Genomic DNA, 18,994 nt, shown 5'->3' on the forward strand with positions numbered 1-18,994 from the left:
AGTAAGCTGCCGAGCTTCGTTCACACTCAACGATTCAGTAAGCTAGCTACCCTACTGATCGGCAATGTCGGCTGAGAAGACTGTACACATGCATGCCTTAGTTACTTAATGGAGTTTTATTTAATTAATTTTATTTTCAAACTTGTACATTTTATTTATTGATAATCGATATTATTTTTATAATTTTATTTGTCAAAAGAGTAAATGAATTATTATTATTTTTTGAATATTTATAAAAAATTGTAGAAAAAAGAGATAGAGGCAGTAATTTTTTTTTGGCTTTCACCACTAGTTTAATATGGTTCGGAGGTTAGTTCTGGAATAAAGTGGTTTCAGCCCCTCCTGATCGCAGTTGTGGAGGTTCGAGTCATGATCCTCCTTACCAAGTTTAGCGTTAATCACTATTGAACCAACTAACGATCGTCGGAGGTAGTAACATTTACTTCTCCACATATAATTTTATATTTATAATGAAATTAATATGTACATGCATCTTAAGTGATTTGAAAGTACATACACAACTCTCAGAGTTTGGGACCTATCTACCACGACTTTAGTGAATTATAAGATCCAACTCACTCAACTTTCTTTATTTTGTATTTTATGGGTAAATATTTTTAATTATGACCACAATAAATATTTTTATTTATTTTAGCATTAATATTTTTAATGTCATAACAAAAACATGCTACATTCGAATATAGACCACCTTCACAAGTAGTCCATCGTACATAAGCGTTTAAAAATATTTAAAATTTTAACGATAACCACTACAAGAAAAATCGTATTTACTGACAAAATTTACTGAGAGCTTTAGCCCTCAATAATAACCGAGGGTCTAAACCCTCAACATATAAAAAAAAAACCCTCACAATCAAATAAAAAAAGAACATTTAAGATAGTGGGAGCCGTTGCAAAAAAAGTTAACTTTATACTTATTGACGGTTTGAGTCTCCAATAAATTTTTATGTTTAAAAACAAAATGATAAATAGTTGGTGGTGGCCTAAACCATCAATAATTTTGTTTTTTTTTATTTTACAATTATTCAGACCATAACAACAAATCTTCCTCTATTGATCATTCCTATACACAAGCTTGCTTCCAACATGCATGCATCTTACCAACGCACAATTATTGGGTTCACAGACGCCAATAGACTGCTAATAAATGTTAATTGTGTGGCCGTTTTAGCCACTTTTAAAGGGCTTTTGGCCGCTAGTTGACATATGTTATTGTTTGAAAGTATGGGTATAACTACTCCTAGATTAATCTCGTTGTAGTTGTCTTTTCTTTTCGGGCGTTAGCCCGCATGTCTATAAAAAAAAGAAAGTATAAATAATTGGTCATTGTTATTTTTAATTTTTTATGATTGAGATAATGACATAATTGATACCGATTCAATTAAAACATAGAAAAATAAACATGTAACTCGTATTGAATTGAAACAAATCGTGCCACTATTTTAATCGTAAAGACGATGAAAGTCGTAAATGTTTACTCTAAAAAGAATGATAAAGTGATTTTTTTTCATTAGTTATTGAGTAAATAAATACTCTCAAATTATAATAAGCCCCACCTATAGTTTATACTGTCCTCAAATTTAACACAATTATTTTGCATAATTAATTGTCCTCAAGTTTAACACTATTTACATTATTTATTGTCCTCAAGTTTAATACTATTTGCTTTGTCAAAAAAAAAAGTTTAATACTATTCGCATATAGTTCATAGTTGTACTCCGTGCATGCATTTGAACTATTTTTAGGTTTTTTACTTTATCGATTTTTAAATTTCAAATTAATATTTTCAAAAGTAATAAAGAGATCACTCCCTAAATATATTGACTATTTGAGATAAAGACAGCAAAGTTGGATAACAAAATAAAGCCAAATGTCCTTTTGGTGCAAAATAAATGATCTAATGGTGAATTTAGTAGAATTACAATATGCCACTACCATGTATTTTGACTAAAAATTTGGGTAGACAACCGTGGAGTCAGAATGACTTCAAGTGGAGAGGCTTTGATGGTAGTGAGGCCATTTTGTTCAGCCATATCAACTGGTCCTTCATTTGGAGTCACTATATCAAATCCATGCAATAAAGTAGCGAGTGTTATTTGCATAAGTTGAAGACCAAATGAAACTCCGGGGCACATTCTTCTACTCAAACCAAATGGATATCAATTCAAAATGGTGACCCTTGACATCAACATCCTTGTGAGTTGTGAGAAATCTCATTGGTCGAAACTCCAAAGGATCCAAATATAACATTGGATCTCGTTGAAGTTTCGAAACGTTGGTTAAAAGACGCGTCCCAACAGGCACATGGTATCCACCAACAGTATAACCTTCAATGGACTCATGAGGAATATTGAGTGGTGTGGCTGGATACAAACGCAATGTTTCCTTGATAATGACTTGGAGATACTTCAACTTTGTCAAATCTATTTTTATTGTCATATTTTCCTTACCAATTTGTGTATCTAGTTATTGAATGACCTTGTTTAAGACTTCACACAGTTGTTGAGAATTAAAGAAAGAGTCCAAGTCAATGTTTCTGATGTTGTGTCCGTGCCTGCTATAATTAGTGCTGCAAAATAGTTGAATAATTTGCCATTATTGCACATTCTATAAATAAAATTGAGATGGAGGAAATGTCTATTAATTAAAGTGGTATTGACCATTTTATAATATTTTTGGTGAACGTTGAACTTTATACTTTGCTATTACAAGGTTAAATTCTTGTCATCGAGCTCAAATGTGAAAAATAACAGATGAGAACATCACTATCCTATTTTATCAATTTAATTAGTTCAGACAATTGAAATTTATTTTGCTGGTTAGTTAGAGGGGTGTCAATTTAGTTGAGATATAAGCTTTATCAACTAAGCTTTGTCTTTCTATTTATCAATTTAATTAGTTCAGACAATTGAAATTTATTCTGTTTTCTTTATCTCCATCTTGTTGTGTAACGTCTCAAAATGAATAAAAATAAATTTGCAAATAAATACTACAGTTCAAAAATATTTATGAAACATTAATTCACGCAAGTTGAAATTGATTTTCAGTCAATAAATAAAGTTCATATAGAATCTTAATAAGATATTATAAAGGTCAGAAAGGTAATTAACTTAAAATATTTTTAATACGATTTTTGGAAAAAAGAGAGTTAAAAATAGCCTTTATTATTGAAAAACAATTAAGGAATTATAGTCCATATTTAAAGTAAGTAAAATATATTTATTTGAGTGTTTTAAAATAGCGTAATGTTTTTCAATGTTGTTAAAATCGTAAGTTTTAACAAAATATACAATATTTCTGCTATTGAAAATAAATATTTTATTGTATATTTTATTTTATAAATATGATTTTTGGGGGCTTCTACGATACATTCAAATGTATCGGTACTTTAAGTCAGTAAAATTGATAAATTATCAATTAAAAAATTATTAGTCGATTATTGTATGTTAGAAATAATAATATTACAAGAAAAAACACAATTTCATTGTTTATAAGCGTTACAATAATTTTTTTAACATTTTTTTTTAAAAATTCAATATTGACTATAATTTATGATGAATAAAAATTTAAAAAATATCAAATTTTATATTTTTGACAATTTTGATGAATACTATTTGGTTATTATAATTATTTTAATATATGGAAAATAATTTTTTTTAAAAAAATATTCATTTACTTATTAATTTAATGGTCTAATATACCAGTATATTAAAACTATCATATGTACCGTATAATTTCTCATGATTTTTTATATAAGGATGAATTAAAAACACAAAGTAATTTACATTTTTTTTACCGGAGATAATTTAAAATTCTGAAAAAGGACAATACACAAAAAGCCATCCTATCATCCTATCCTACCAAGGCGTAAAGAGTAAAGACACATTTACAGAAAACCACAAGGTCGGAAGAACACTCTAGACTTAGATAGTTAGATAGATAAGTTCACCACCAAAGAAAAGGAATATAACAATTTTTTAAATGAAGAATAGTGTTTGAAATTTGAATAGTTGCAAATTGAATTCATATAATTGGTATGTTTTGTTATATTTGTTTTCTTCTCAAGTGGTTAGAAATTTATCTTTTAAAATAAATAAGTAGTTTAAATTTTGGCCTCTATATAAAATATAGTGTATTTACCAACTGAATTATTTTTATCGGACAATTTTGTTATATTTTAAAATGAATTAAAATTGATTTTAGAGATGTAAATTGATTTTGACACATGAAATAATTTTTGAATAGAAATAATTTTGTCTTGAGTTTGGCAAGCATGCCCTTATGATTTGTGTAATTTTCTTTCCTCTCATTTTTTTTCAATATATAGAACCAAATGTACCGTTAAAGTTTTGAATTCTAGACCTCTATTTTTTCTCATAAGCGTGATTTCTAAAATTAAAATTATTGTTTAATTCACTTTACATATTGAAATTTAAACTTTCATATTGAAATTATCATTGAATTCACTTTTTACATAAAAGTATCTATCAGACATAAATTATGTTATATTCAATTTACTAACCAAAAACAATTTACTAATATGTTTTTCAAAATATAAAAAATATTTTTTCGATACAAAATTGTCCGGAGAAAATGTTTTTGAATAGTTGAACCAGTAGAAAATGGTTGCAAGTGACTTACTAGACAAGTAGCTTTGATTGCGGTCTCGGAATCACGGCCATCCAAATCATGATCATCAACTGTGGAAATGAGTATATCCATGAAGTCAAGTTCGCCGTCAAAGTTCCTATGATGTTTGTGTTGATCGAGCAAACCACTAACAAATTCATCCAACTCTTTCGCCGTTTTCTTCATCTCCTTCTCTTTTCCATCCAAATCCAACCATCTCAAATACGACAACGTGTCACATATAACAAACGAACTAGTAAGATCAAACAAGTCCCTAAGTGATTTTCTAACCCGTTGATTCTCTTCATCATCACCATCAAAATGTTTTCCCAAAACCGTTCTAAACATAACATTTATAGCTATATCCCCAAACCATTTTTCATTTATGTAATTGCCCTTTCAGGATTACCCTCGTTCTTCATCTTCTGCCAAAAATCATAACTACCTTTCATTGCTATTTCCACCTCAGATTCCATCATGTGTTTAAGCATTATCTCTATCCGTTGAGTGGAGAGAACGTGGACGGTGGCAATCTTGCGCATGGTGCGCCAAAAAAAACCATTGGGACTGAAACCAAACATGGAAAAGTTATGGCCTAGAATTTCAAAGGCTACAAATTTAGGACGTGAAGCAAAAGCTCTATCATTTATGGTGAAACACTGTTTTGCCATTTCGTAACTGCTTATAACTAAAGTTCGATGAACACCTAAACGTAAGGTGAAGATTGGTCCGTATTTATCGGCTAAATTCCCCAAGACGACGTGAGGTGGTTGGGAGCCAGTCAGGAGCAGACCCAGCTACAAATTTCTAGTGGGGCTAAAAAAATTTAGACATTACAATTTTTTTTCATCTTGATAATAATTCAGTTAAACAACAAACAATATGTGAAATTACTACTAATACAATATATATATATATCCAAAAAAAAGAACAACAAACCAACGAACCAGAAACTATTTATTCAAAAAAAGAAACCAATAAACTATATTTAAAAACCACAAAATTTCTATTCGAAAAAAAAAAACTATAATTAATTGAATATATGTTAAATCATGCATATCACTTGTTTAACTCAATCAGCTTATAACTTATTAATTTTTATTCCAATTTTACCCGTATTATCTTACTTGAAAAAAATTAAATATATTAAACATTTTTTTTATATCATATTATATTTATATGCTAGTTCAATTGCTAATTTTACCCAATCCTCTAAATTCAATTAGTTGTCCACTATTTTTTGACAAAAAACTCAAAGTTGATTTTTATAAAATTAAAGGCTTAATTACATATTTGGTCCCTTATATTTATTTTAGGTTTCAATTTGGTCCCCTATCTTTAAAAAGTTTCAATTTGGTCTTTTCGTCAATTTTTTGTTTAAATAGTGACATATCTAATGAATTTGCGCACATGAACCACTTAGGAGAGTACTATGTGAAATTTTAAAAGAAATTAACTCAAAATTTAACTCAAAATTTAACGAAAAGGACCAACTTATGTTGAGATCAATAACATAAGGGATCAACTTGAAAGTTTTTAAACTTAAGGGACTAAATTGAAACCTAAAATAAACATAAGGACTAAATATGCAATTAAGCCAAAACTAAATTATATAACTTAAAATAATACTTCATGTATAACCAAAAACTTGAAATCATCAACAATAGACTATGAAAACTAATATTTGCACTAAAAATTAAACTAATATGTATACGAGATACTTACAGTTATCAATAATAAACTCTAAACTAATATTTACATTAATATTTGTACGAATATGTATATAAAATAACTTAAAATTATTTATAAAATTTTTATTTTTTATTTTTTGAAAAATTTGGGCTGGGCTGGTGTGACTATAGCGACACCAAGCCTTGAACAGGTTCACCCCCGGAGCCAGTTAAAAGGTGGAGGTGGCCAATTAAAGGCCAAGCACCGCCGACTTCCGACGGTGGTGGTGGTGGTGGTGGAGTGTCTTTGAAGCTACATCGTTACTATTGTTGCTTCTGCGTAGACAATAAAGAATGAAGAGAAACAACAACGTGGCGCATATGGTAAATGGCAGGGTTGATGGTGAGAGCAAATTATTATTAATCATATTTTGGATGGTATTCTGTTCTGTTGTGGTTTGGTTGGTTGGTTTTACTCTGTTTTTGGTTCTGTTTTGTGTGGCGGCTATTTAGATTTTGATATGGCTTATTTTTGCCAATTAATTAAGCTCTCGTAGCACTTATAGTTAGCAGTAGCTGGTTTCCAATTTGTTTTGTGAGTGGTAGGTAGGGATTGGTGTTGGTTGAAAATAGTATTAGACTATTAGTAGTGTTGTTTGTGGTATTGTACTATTTAGAGAGCTATGTTATGTAACACAATTTTGAGGTGCCTTATATAAACACAAAAAAGTTGGATAAAAATACAATACATTTTTTCTCCACTCACAGCACGGATATCGAGGCTTATAACAAATATTAGAAAAAGCAAAAAATGTAGTTTTGTTGTATTTTTGTTAAAAATTTGTGTTTAAATAACATTTTTCCACAATTTTATAGGCGTTGGATTTTTAGCGCAGTGGTTTGTATTTTCTGCTCCTACGACTTGTGCTTGTCGGTTCAAAAGAAGAAGACAAATATAAATAATAATCGGGCAGAGAAGAAGAGTCTGAATTTTGCTTCATTTATCGATCCTCCCGTTTTTTTATAGAGAATACTTTGAATTTTTTAGGTTTTATTCCAAAATTAACTCTTGATTATAATGGAAAATATGTTTCTCTAATTAAAGCAACAACATTGAAATAAATAATTTGATTTTATTTGATAAAAGTATAAATAGAATTATGTATTTATGACAATCAACATGTTTTTATCTCATTTGCTTTCGACATTGTTGACTTTTTAGCACCAGAAGCTGTGGATCTCTTCAGGAGAGTTCAAAGTAATATTATATCTCATAGGTCAATGAATGTAGTTTTTAAGATATTTGATTTTGCCATCCAAAAAAGTATAGCGTACAGTTTATTGTCAGTCTATCTTTCATCCATGTTTAATTATCTTTGATATATATAATAGGCTTAATTAGTCTTTTGGTCCCTTAAAGATATTTTAGGTTTCACAATGGTCCCTTAAAGAAAAAAAGGTCAGGATTGGTCCCTTAAAGACACATCTGTTTCTCAATTGGTCCTTTCCGTTAATTTTTACAAAAAACGTTAGTTTTAGTAGACTGAATTGTGGATGTCATTAAGTGTAAGTGGTCCACCAAAAACCTTATTAATTTTTAAAATTTTAACCATTGGAACTTTTTGTTATATTTGGAGTTAAAATTTAACGAAAATGACCAATATGGCAAAAATATATGTCTTTAAGAGACCAATCCGGGCCTTTTTTTCTTTAAGGGACCAATCTGGACCTTTTTTCTTTAAGGGATCATTGTAAAACCTAAAATGTCTTTAAGGGACCAATAGACTAATTAAGCCTATATAATATTAGAATTTGCCAAAAAAAAAATACAAAATAAATTTAAAGAGTGTTTCTTATAAAAATAACAAACAAAAAATTCAAAATGTTCTTTATAAGGATTAAAGAAAGTATCTATTTATAAAAGAAATGTTAAATATATATATTCGTCTCTAAAATATTTCAAGTTTCACTTTTAAGTTTTAATCTCAAAATATTTTCTTTAAATAATGGTGTCTCATAAATTTTCAATCAACAAAAATGGTTTTCGCTGTCAAATGCCCTTAAGAGAGACTAACGTGGCACAATGATGTGGACATTTTTAATGACTGTATCTGTATAATTTAAATTTTTTTTAAAAAATAAAACAGAAAATGAGAGGAATTAAAAAAAAGAAGAAGAAGAGTGGCATTCAACTTCATTTCCATTTTCATTTTGTTGGTATTTTTCTTTAAATCTTTTAATTCCATTGCAAGTGCAACAACATCCACAACATCTTTATTAATTCCACCATCATTATTATTCTCATGTTCAATGTTCAGCTCTTGTTAGATACTATGAGTAATAGCTAGGTTAATAGGTTAAGATTAAAATAGATTTCATATTAATTAAATATATCAAGGACAAAGACGGTATTATTATTAAACTAAGGAACAAAACTATTTTATAAAATTCTGTCATTGTAATCGATTCGTTCATACTCGCCCATAAAGATAAAAAGGGAGTAAGGATTCAAGAACTACGGAAATTCAAGAAATAATGTATCTAGACTAAATCAAGACTGTGAATCACTAGCTGCGTATCCTATATGTCTCTGGTTGCGTCTTCTATACTTTTCTAATATGTATGAGAAGTATCGCAAATGTGTCTAATATTTTGTTTATGAAAAATAAAATTTAATTATCGAATACTTTTTTGATATGTATCGTGAAAAATAACATACACGTATTGATGTTAGATACGTATTTGATGTGATACTTGAGCAAGTTTGGAATATAAAAATTCTGAAAATTAAAAAATCACATGCTAAACTAGAAGCACCAGAACACAAATCTTGCTTTTATTTACAACGAGTATATTTTGAAATTTTAATTTAATATTTAAGTTAAATGTACTAATAATAACATGAAGAACACACTTGCCAAACAAAGGGCAACACACCGCCAAAGCCAACATCACACAAAACACTAGTACTTCCAAAGCCAACAAACAAGAAACACCTCAAACAATACTAGAAATGACGACAACCAATCCCCAATAAATTGGATAACAAAATAAAGCCAAATGTCCTTTTGGTGCAAAATAAATGATCTAATGGTGAATTTATTAGAAATACAATATGCCACAATCATGTATTTTGACTAAAACCTTGGGTAGACAAACGTGGAGTGAGAATGACTTCAAGTGGAGAGGCTTTGATAGTAGTGAGGCCGTTTTGTTCAGCCATATCAACTGGTCCTTCATTTGGAGTAATTATATCAAATCTATGTAACAAAGTAGCGAGTGTTATTTGCATAAGTTGAATACCAAATGAGATTCCGGGACACATTCTTCTACCCGAACCAAATGGAATCAATTCAAAATGTTGACCTTTGACATCAACATCCTTGTGAGTTGTGAGAAATCTCTCTGGTCGAAACTCCAACGGATCTATATATAATATTGGATCTCGTTGAAGTTTCGAAACATTGGTTAAAAGACGCGTCCCGGAAGGCACATGGTATCCACCAACAGTACAATCTTCAATGGACTCATGAGGAATATTGAGTGGTGCGGCTGGGTACAAACGCAATGTTTCCTTGATAATGGCTTGAATATAATTCAATTTTGTCAAATATGTTTTTATTGTCATATTTTCCGTACCAATATGTGTATCTAATTCTTGAATAGCTTTATTTAAGACTTCACGGTTGTTGAGAAGTAAAGAGAGAGTCCAAGTCAATGTTCCTGATGTTGTGTCTGTGCCTGCTAGAATTAGTGTCTGCAAAAAAGTAGAATAATTTTCCATGATTACACATTTTATAAATAAAATTGGGATGGAGGAAATGTTTATTAATTAAATTGGTATATATTGACCATTTTATAATGGTCCTTGATGAAATTTGAACTTTATACCTTACGGTTACAAGGTTAAATTGAGAGTTATTATTTAAAAACAATTAAGGAACTATACTCTATATTTAAAGTAAGAAAAATATGTTTTAAAAAAATAAAGTAAGATATATATATATATATATATATATATATATATATATATATATATATATATATATATATATATATATATATATATATATATAGAGTTAGGATCCGTTGACACCAGGTGTTAAACTTTAATTTGACACCAAATCTCAACCGTCTATTTCTTTTAATCAAAGGCTAATAATAGTTTCCTATATTAACTCATGTGTGTATCTATTTAGGAGATTCCTTATTTTTAGGTTGCATAAAAATTTGATTTGTTGTTTTACCAAAAAAAATTTGATAAGCGTTCTACCAAAAAAATAATAATTTTTTTTTTCTACAAAAAAAAAAAATTGATTTGCTGTTCTACAAAAATAAATTGTTGTTATCCCCATCATTACTATTCTCCTTGCGTTTTCATTCTCCTTTGCTTAACTGTCAATGTCAATTGCAAACTATGCACATAAACAACCTACTACCAAACTCAATTTAATTAAAATTGTTTTCTATACTAAAACCGATAAAATTGAATTTTTATACCCATATATACCATGATTGATGATTCATATATGTACTTGCTTTCAATGATTTATAACCTATATGTCCAATAGATTCATAAACTCAATTCATACACCATGAGAATGAAAACGTAAAGGGGAATAGTAATGTTTGGGGTGATTGAATAACAATAAATCAATTTGTTTTCTAGAGCAACAAAATATTATTATTATTATTTTATTTGAACAAATTTTTTTTTTGTAGAACAACAAATCAAATTTTTATGCAATCTAAAAATAATGAATCTCCTAAATAGATACACACATGAGTTAATATAGGAAACTATTATTAGCCTTTGATTAAAAAAAATAGACGGTTGAGATTTGGTGTCAAATTAAAGTTTGACACCTGGTGTCAACGGATCCTAACTCATATATATATATATATATATATATATATATATATATATATATATATATATATATATATATATATATATATATATATGGGGTTTTCTAACTTAGACCCTAGTTAGGTCTAAGTTAGCAAGGTGCACCTTTTCAATTGGACCAAAATACCCATTCTTTTTAATTAATTAACCAAAATACCCATTAATAGACGCGGATCAAGTGTCGCGCGCGTACCGAAGGACCATGGTTACAGACCGTTGATTTCCATCAGACAGCCAAGATCTGATCTCATCAAGACTGTCTGATCAATCCGACAGTCCAGATCATCCTGATCCATCAGATTTCAGCGCGTGCGCCACACTGGATTACACCCTGGAGAGAGAAAAATTTGCTTTTTAAAAGTAGGACACGTGTCACACAATGGTTGGCTGGACGTGATTTTTGTTCATTTAATACTTTGAACTCAATTATTTCGTTGTAAATTAATTTTTTATTTTTTATTTTTTATACCAAAATTCATAATTTTTTTTTTTCTACAAATAGAGACTTGGTTCGTTTGATTTGGACACCGAAAAAAAAATGCAATTTTTCACTACCTTAATCTCATTTTTTGTCTACTAAATACGTTACTTGTGTGTTGTAATTTAACACGCACCACTCAACCAACTCACTGAAACTATTATACCAGGAAAATAGTAGATAATATTCTGGAACTTTTGGTATATTTTATGAAATTTTTGGAGACCTGAAACTATTTTTAGTTAATTAAATGAGATAAAACGGTAATTAAAAACTAATGTTTGCTTCTGAAACCATTTTACTGTTAGAATGGTTGCACATAGTTGTATTCTGAAACCATTTTACTGGTAGAATGGTTTCAATAAGTAATTTATTAATTGTGTTTGCTTCTGAAACCATTTATCTGGTACAATGGTTTCAGAGAGTTGTAATCTGAAACCATTTTGCTGGTAGAATGGTTTCAGTAAGTTGATTATTAGTTATTTGCTTCTGAAACCATTTAGCTTGTAGAATGGTTGCACATAGTTGTACTCTGAAACTATTTTACTGGTAGAATGGTTTCAGTGAGTAATTTATTAATTGTGTTTGCTTCTGAAACCATTTAGCTGGTAGAATGGTTTCAGAGATTTGTACTCTGAAACCATTTTCCTGGTAGAATGGTTTCAGTGAGTTGATGTAAGGTAGTGAAAAATAAGATTAAGGTAGTGAAAAATTGGGTTTTTTTTTTCTGTGTCCAAATCAAACGAACCAAGTCTCTATTTGTAGAGAAAAAAAAATTATGAATTTTGGTATAAAAAAAAATAAAAAATTAATTTACAACGAAATAATTGAGTTCAAAGTATTAAATGGAAAAAAATCACGCCCAGCCAATCAGACAGCGACACGTGTCCTGCTTTTAAAAAGTAGATTCTTCTCTCTCCAAGGTGTAATCCAGTGTGGTGCACGCGCTGGAATCTGATGAATTCGGATGATCTGGGCTGTCTGATTGATCAGACAGTCTTGATGAGATCAGATCTTGGCTGTCTGATGGAAATCAACGGCCTGTAACCATGGTCCTGCGGTACGCGCGCGACACTGGATCCGCATCCATTGATGGTAATTTGGTTAATTAATTAAAAAGAATGGGTATTTTGGTCCAACTGAAAAGGTGCACTTTGCTAATTTAGACCCAACTGGGTCTAAATTAGCAGCCCCCTATATATATATATATATTGGTACATAGTAAGAAAAATCTATTTAGTTGAGAGTTTTAAAATAACATAATATTTTTCAATGTTGTTAAAAATATTATGTTTTAAACAAAGGCAAATGTTAAGGTGCATTTAATTATTTAATATTCCATTTAATATACTTTTTTTAATATACTTCAATAAAAGCAGTAATTAACTTTATTAATTAAAAAATATGACCCACTATATTTAATAGTACTCCCTTTGTTCAATTTTAATTGTCGTTTTAGATTTCTGCACACATGTCAATGCACAATTTGATCACTAATATATTTAATAATTATCTATTATAAAAAATTATTTAAATTTTATATTTTGATAATACTTGTCGAGACAAATTGAACAACATCTTATATGCTAATATTTATTTTTATTTTTATATATTAATAAAAATTACAATCAAAGTAGACTATATGAATAATGTTATATGATTCCTCAAACAACACTTAAAAAGGAATGGAGAGTAATTATTTAAAAGAATTGGAGAGTCTATGATACACCCGACCCATTTATTTATTTTTTCGTATAAAGCTTTTTTATTTATTTATTTATTTGGTCAAAGCTTTTTTTTGTAAGATGAAAAAAATTAAATGATAACTTATATAAAATTCCAAAAGATATTATTGAAGTCAAATAATTAATAAATATATTGGCACATATATTTTAATTAATAAAGTTAATTACTGCTATTATTTAGTAAATTAAGTGAGATTTTAGTTAATTAAATGCACTTTAACATGTGTCATAAATACACATGTTAGGGGAACTCTTTTTATTTCGTGGTTGCAAATTTACCTTTTGAAGAAATTAAGTTTGAATTTATGTCTGAGTTATATTTATGGAACAAATTTATTACACTTTTAAATGAATTAAAATAAATTTTTGAGATATAAATTGATTTTGACACATGAAATAATTTTTGAATAGAAATGATTTTATTTCAAGAGTTGATTATATCTTTGAACTTAGAATTTAAAGTTTTAAATTCTATATTATTTTTTTTTTGACTATTTCTATACTATTTTTTTAAAAGCTTGATTGTAGACTTAATTTCTAAATTGAGATTATTGTTGAATTCACTTTTACATGAAAGTATCTATCCAAACCTAAATTATGTTATATTCAACTGACTAATTAGAAATAATTCTACATAATCGAACAACACAATCAAAATAAATTTTTGTTATAGCATGATTGTTAAACTTTTTTGTAATTAATTAAGTCCAAAAAAAATTATTAATCAAATTTTATTTATTTAATTCATGGTCTTTTTTTTCCGTAGGATAAACATAAAAAACAAAGAAAAATAGTAACTAATATTTTTAGACACTAATTAAAGAAGAAATTATAATAAAACAGTCTTAAAATTAGTGTAATATATTTTTTAAAAATATAAAAAAAAAATTTCAATACAAAATTGTCTGAAGAAAATGGTCTTGAATATTTGAACTTACCAAACAAGTAGCTTTGATTGCGGTGTCAGAATCACGGCCGTCCAAATCATGATCATCAACGGTGGAAATGAGCACATCCATGAAGTCAAGTTCGTCATCAGAGTTTCTATTACGTTTGTGTTGATCGAGCAAAACACAAACAAATTCATCCAACTCTTTGGCCGTTTTCTTCATCGCCTTCTCTTTTCCATCCAAATCCAACCATCTCAAATACGGCAACGTGTCACATATAACAAATGAACCAGTGAGATCGAACAAATCCCTAAGTGCTTTTCTAATCCGTTCATTCTCTTCATTGTCATTGCCAAAACGTTTTCCAAAAACCGTTCTAAACATAACATTTATAGCTATGTCACCAAACCATTTTTTCATTTCCGTAATCGCCCTTTCAGGATTACCCACGTTCTTCATCTTTTGCCAAAGATCGTAACTACCTTTCATTGCTGTTTCCACCTCAGATTCCATCACGTGTTTAAGCAATATCTCTATCCGTTGAGTGGAGAGGACGTGGACGGTGGCGATTTTCCGCATGGTGCGCCAATAGGAACCGTAGGGACTGAAACCAATCATGGAAAAGTTATAGCCTAGAATTTCAAAGGCTACAGATTTAGGACGTGAAGCAAATGCTTTGTCGTTTATTGTAAAACACTGTTTTGCCATTTCATAATTACTTATAACTAAAGTTCGATGAACACCCAAACGGAAGGTGAAGATTGGTCCGTATTTGTCGGCTAACTTCCCCAAGACGACGTGAGGTGACTGGGAACCACTTAAAAGGTGGAGGTGGCCGATTAAAGGCAAAGCTCCGCCAACTTCTGGTGGTGGTTGGAGTGTCTTTGAAGCTACACCAGTACTATTGTTGCTTCTGCGTAGCCTATAAAGAAGGAAGAGAAACAATAACGTGGCGCATATGGTAAATGGCAGGGTTGATGGCAAGAACAAATTATTCATCATATTATAGTGCTGGGATGATGTTATTATATTATCTGTTGTGTGTAGATATTGTTGCGGCGGTGTTTTATTATTTATTGATTAGGCGTTGGATATTTAATTAGCAGAGTGGTTTGCAGAGAAGAAGAGTTTGAATTTCAAGTTCTATATAATACTTATCTATTTATAAAGAAAAAAATAGACACATGCATGTGATATATTAGTTTTTTTTATTTTTTTATTTAAGAGAACTAATATTAATGAGAATTAAACAACATATACAAAGCCTATATCTTTTTGGATTAAGGGCAAAATACAAGGAGGAATAGAGTTGGGCCAATCTAAGTTGGGTTCTTTCTGCGCCCATTTGACCAAATCATGAGCAACCCTGTTTTCGAACATGTTATTTCTTTGAATGACGAAAAAAACAGAAGAATGTGTGCTGGACGCGGATGAATTACTGAAAATGTATCAAAGTATAATAAATATATTTATGTACAAATAATAGGCAAATCTTCATGGCAGATAGCCAAAGACATGAGAAGGGATTTTTTTATGTCAGCAGAAGAAGCCCAAGCCCGTGGAATTGTTGTTTCCGTTTCTATTGACGCAAGCAATGTCAGAGACGAAGAACAGTATCTATAAGAGTTGGGTAAGCATTGTGCGTCGGTGTGTGAAGTTCCTTGAGGATAACCCTAATCTAGCTTTAGTGGATATGAAAAAGGAAAAAATACGTATAAAATTATTTGAATTTATTTTCTTTTTATAAAAGGAGGGATCTTATTTGAATTTCAATTGTTACTTTTGTAATCAATAATTATATTTTTTTATTATTCTTCAACTTACCTCCTCAGTTTATAAAAGTAATAATATACATATTTTGTCACATAGCAAATATGAAAATAACAGTACATTTTTTATCAAAGGAAAAAGTTAACAAGAAATTCATTTAAATTTTTATACAAGAATAGATTGATAGATACTATGAGTAATATAGGTTACGATTATAATAGATTTAGTATTAATTAAATATACATCAATTGAAGGACAAGATGGCATTATTAAACTAAGGAACAAAACTACTTTATAAAATTCTGTCATCACTGTAATCGAAAATATTATAATTCGTTCATCTAGTCTAGACTAGACTAAATCTAGACTGTGATGGAGTTGTTTTTACCCTAACAACTATATTTGTTTTTTTTTTTTTTTGGTGTAAATCAGTTTTTTTTTATCCGCAATCATAGACATTAATTCAACTATTATGTGTGTCAAATAAGAATCTCTTGAAAATTGTGCAAAAGTAGATTTATTATTTTACAAAAACTACTCCAAATTTTATAAAATTCTGTCATTGTAATAGAAAATTATAATTCTCGTTCATATCTAGATTAGATCTTGACAAGGATTTATGGAATTGTTTTTACGCTAACAACTACCTAGTACTCTCAGAGTCCCTTGATATAAATATGGAAAATGTTAACTTGTGCCTTATAGCACATGTTAAGGAGATAAATATGGAAATATTTTCTTAAAAATTGTGTATTCAACTTCTTAAACATTAAATATCTTATAACATTAAATGTTATATTTTTATATTTAGTTATCTTATCATGTGCCCTAAGGACACATGTTAACATGACCCTATAAATATAAACCCATTTGTAAATTTTCACACTTATTAAAAAAAAAGTAAGTTGATAGTGTAATAAATGTGTACTTTTTGGGTATTATAATTACTATATTGTCATTTGTAAAAAGATGTGTTTGTAGCAATGTTATGAAAACCGGACCGGACCGGCCGGTTCGACCGGTTCGGCCGTGAACCGGACACAACACCGGTCCAGAACAAGTGCCAGAACCGCTAGTCCATTAAACCGGGATAAACCCGCTTTGAACCGGTCTGAACCGGCATAAACCAGAAAAACCGGCGAACCGGGAAACCGGAAAAACCGGCCGGTTCTCTTCTAATAAAAAAAACTGGAATTTCAAAAAAAAAATAAAAAATTCTATTTTCAAACTAGGGTAGAGTTATTCTTTTCACTGGAACATAAGTGTTAAACACAAACATGAAACTGCCACTGTTATTTGTTATAAGAAAAAGAAGAAGAAAAAAATACACGGATGAATTTGAGAAATTAATGAATAGATCTGTTGTAGTCACACAATAGTTTTTTATTTCTTGATGGTCATACATAAGAAAGGAATGAAACAGATCTGAGTAAGAGAGAAAAAGAAGAAACAAGAAAATAAGAAGAAAAAGAAAGAAATTACGTGAGAGAAGAAGATAGAAAGTGGAGTGGAGGCTGCTCACTAATAGGAATGAGAGGATATTTCAATTCTAGGGTTTAGCTTATAATTTGGCTTTTGGGTTAATACAACTTGATAAAATAATGGCCCAATATATTATAAAATAAAACTAACTTTTTTTTTTGGAGAACTAACTTTCTTTTTTACTATGTAACAAAAAAAATCAAATTATTGAGTCTAAAATTATTATTTATTATTCAGCATTATATTTACTTTTAATTATTCGGTTCAATAACGGTTTAATAGCGGTTCAACCGATTGAACCGATTGAACCATGAACCGGAACTCTCACCGGTTTGATCTCCGGTCCGGTTTTTAAAACATTGGTTTGTAGTTAACTTTACGTATTTCAATGCAAAGTATGGTTATGTTTGAAAAAGTAATAATAAATGTGTCTAGGAAATTGAAAAGAAACTTATATTTAGAGACAAAATTTTTCTTTAAAAGGGTGCTTATAATTAGGGACGGAGGGAGTATATTATTAGGTGTGCATTTAACATGTATTTTTTTTTTTTGAATTACCATGATATTGGTACGAAGTTTTCACCGTTAATAAAGATAATTAATCTCTTTTGTGAAACTTGTGGGGCACACAAAGTAGGTTCTAACCACGTGTTTAAGGAGACCAAAATCATTATCACTTTAACAAATTCATTGTTGGTTTTAACATGCATCTTTTAAAAATTGTAAAAGTAATAAAATTCACATTTTGATCAATTCTTATCTGACGCCCACTACGATTATACATAAATACAAAATTTAGGTATAATACGGATCAAGATAAGGGGCGTTGCCCCTTTTGCCCATAAAAATAAAATAAAATACGGATTAAGATTTACTACAATAGGCTATCACACAATATTCATACTGTTTTTAATCTGGACATTGCATATATTATAGAAAGATCGGAGTTTGAAAATCTCATACTCTCATTTATTCATCTTTAGAATATGAAAAAAAATTCTTTTGGTTTTCTAAAATGTAAAATTTAGTCTATGGATTTTATGAAGAAAAAAAAACATTGTCAACACGCCATGCCATTTTCAGAGAACAATACCCGTGTATGATAAAACATCTAAGCTTTATTTATACTATAACATGAATTCTTCGACACATATCTGATTTGAATATGTTTCAGTACACTGCTGATCAGCTAAAATCGAAAATCGACCGAAAACCCAAAAAATTGAAAACTCAAAATATCAGCTAAAAAACAGAAAATCGGCCAAAACCCAAAAATCGAATATAAACCCTAAAATCGGCAAAAAAAACCCTAAAATCGACTATAAACCCTAAAATTGGCCGAAAATCCAAAAAATATGCTAAAAAACCAAAATTCGACCCGAAACCCAAAAGACTCGTCC

The 18,994-nt window shown here is 29.5% G+C and overlaps 1 protein-coding gene and 1 pseudogene across 1 annotated transcript; both read right to left on the reverse strand.

Annotated features, from left to right (window-relative positions):
• Positions 1-1,840: 1,840 nt before the first annotated feature.
• Positions 1,841-6,867, reverse strand: LOC123917772 (annotated as a pseudogene).
• Positions 6,868-9,172: 2,305 nt separating this feature from the next.
• LOC123917105 (cytochrome P450 CYP82D47-like) lies at positions 9,173-15,481 on the reverse strand. Its single transcript, XM_045968735.1, has 2 exons — positions 14,391-15,481; positions 9,173-10,077 (listed from the first exon to the last, which is right to left on the reverse strand). Exons 1-2 carry the CDS (start codon positions 15,342-15,344, stop codon positions 9,445-9,447), a joined length of 1,587 nt encoding a protein of 528 aa, XP_045824691.1. The 5' UTR covers positions 15,345-15,481; the 3' UTR covers positions 9,173-9,444.
• Positions 15,482-18,994: the final 3,513 nt, after the last annotated feature.

This window comes from Trifolium pratense, linkage group LG3 (genome assembly GCF_020283565.1).
Source record: "Trifolium pratense cultivar HEN17-A07 linkage group LG3, ARS_RC_1.1, whole genome shotgun sequence".
Taxonomy (NCBI): Eukaryota; Viridiplantae; Streptophyta; class Magnoliopsida; order Fabales; family Fabaceae; genus Trifolium; species Trifolium pratense.

Bases quoted from the DNA above. Each gene is read 5' to 3' on its own strand.
- LOC123917105 (XM_045968735.1), bottom strand. From the start codon at position 15,344: ATGATGAATAATTTGTTCTTGCCATCAACCCTGCCATTTACCATATGC. The intron at 10,078-14,390 runs GTAAGTTCAAAT...ACTTTTTTGCAG, and splicing joins CAATCAAAGCTACTTGTTTG to ACACTAATTCTAGCAGGCAC.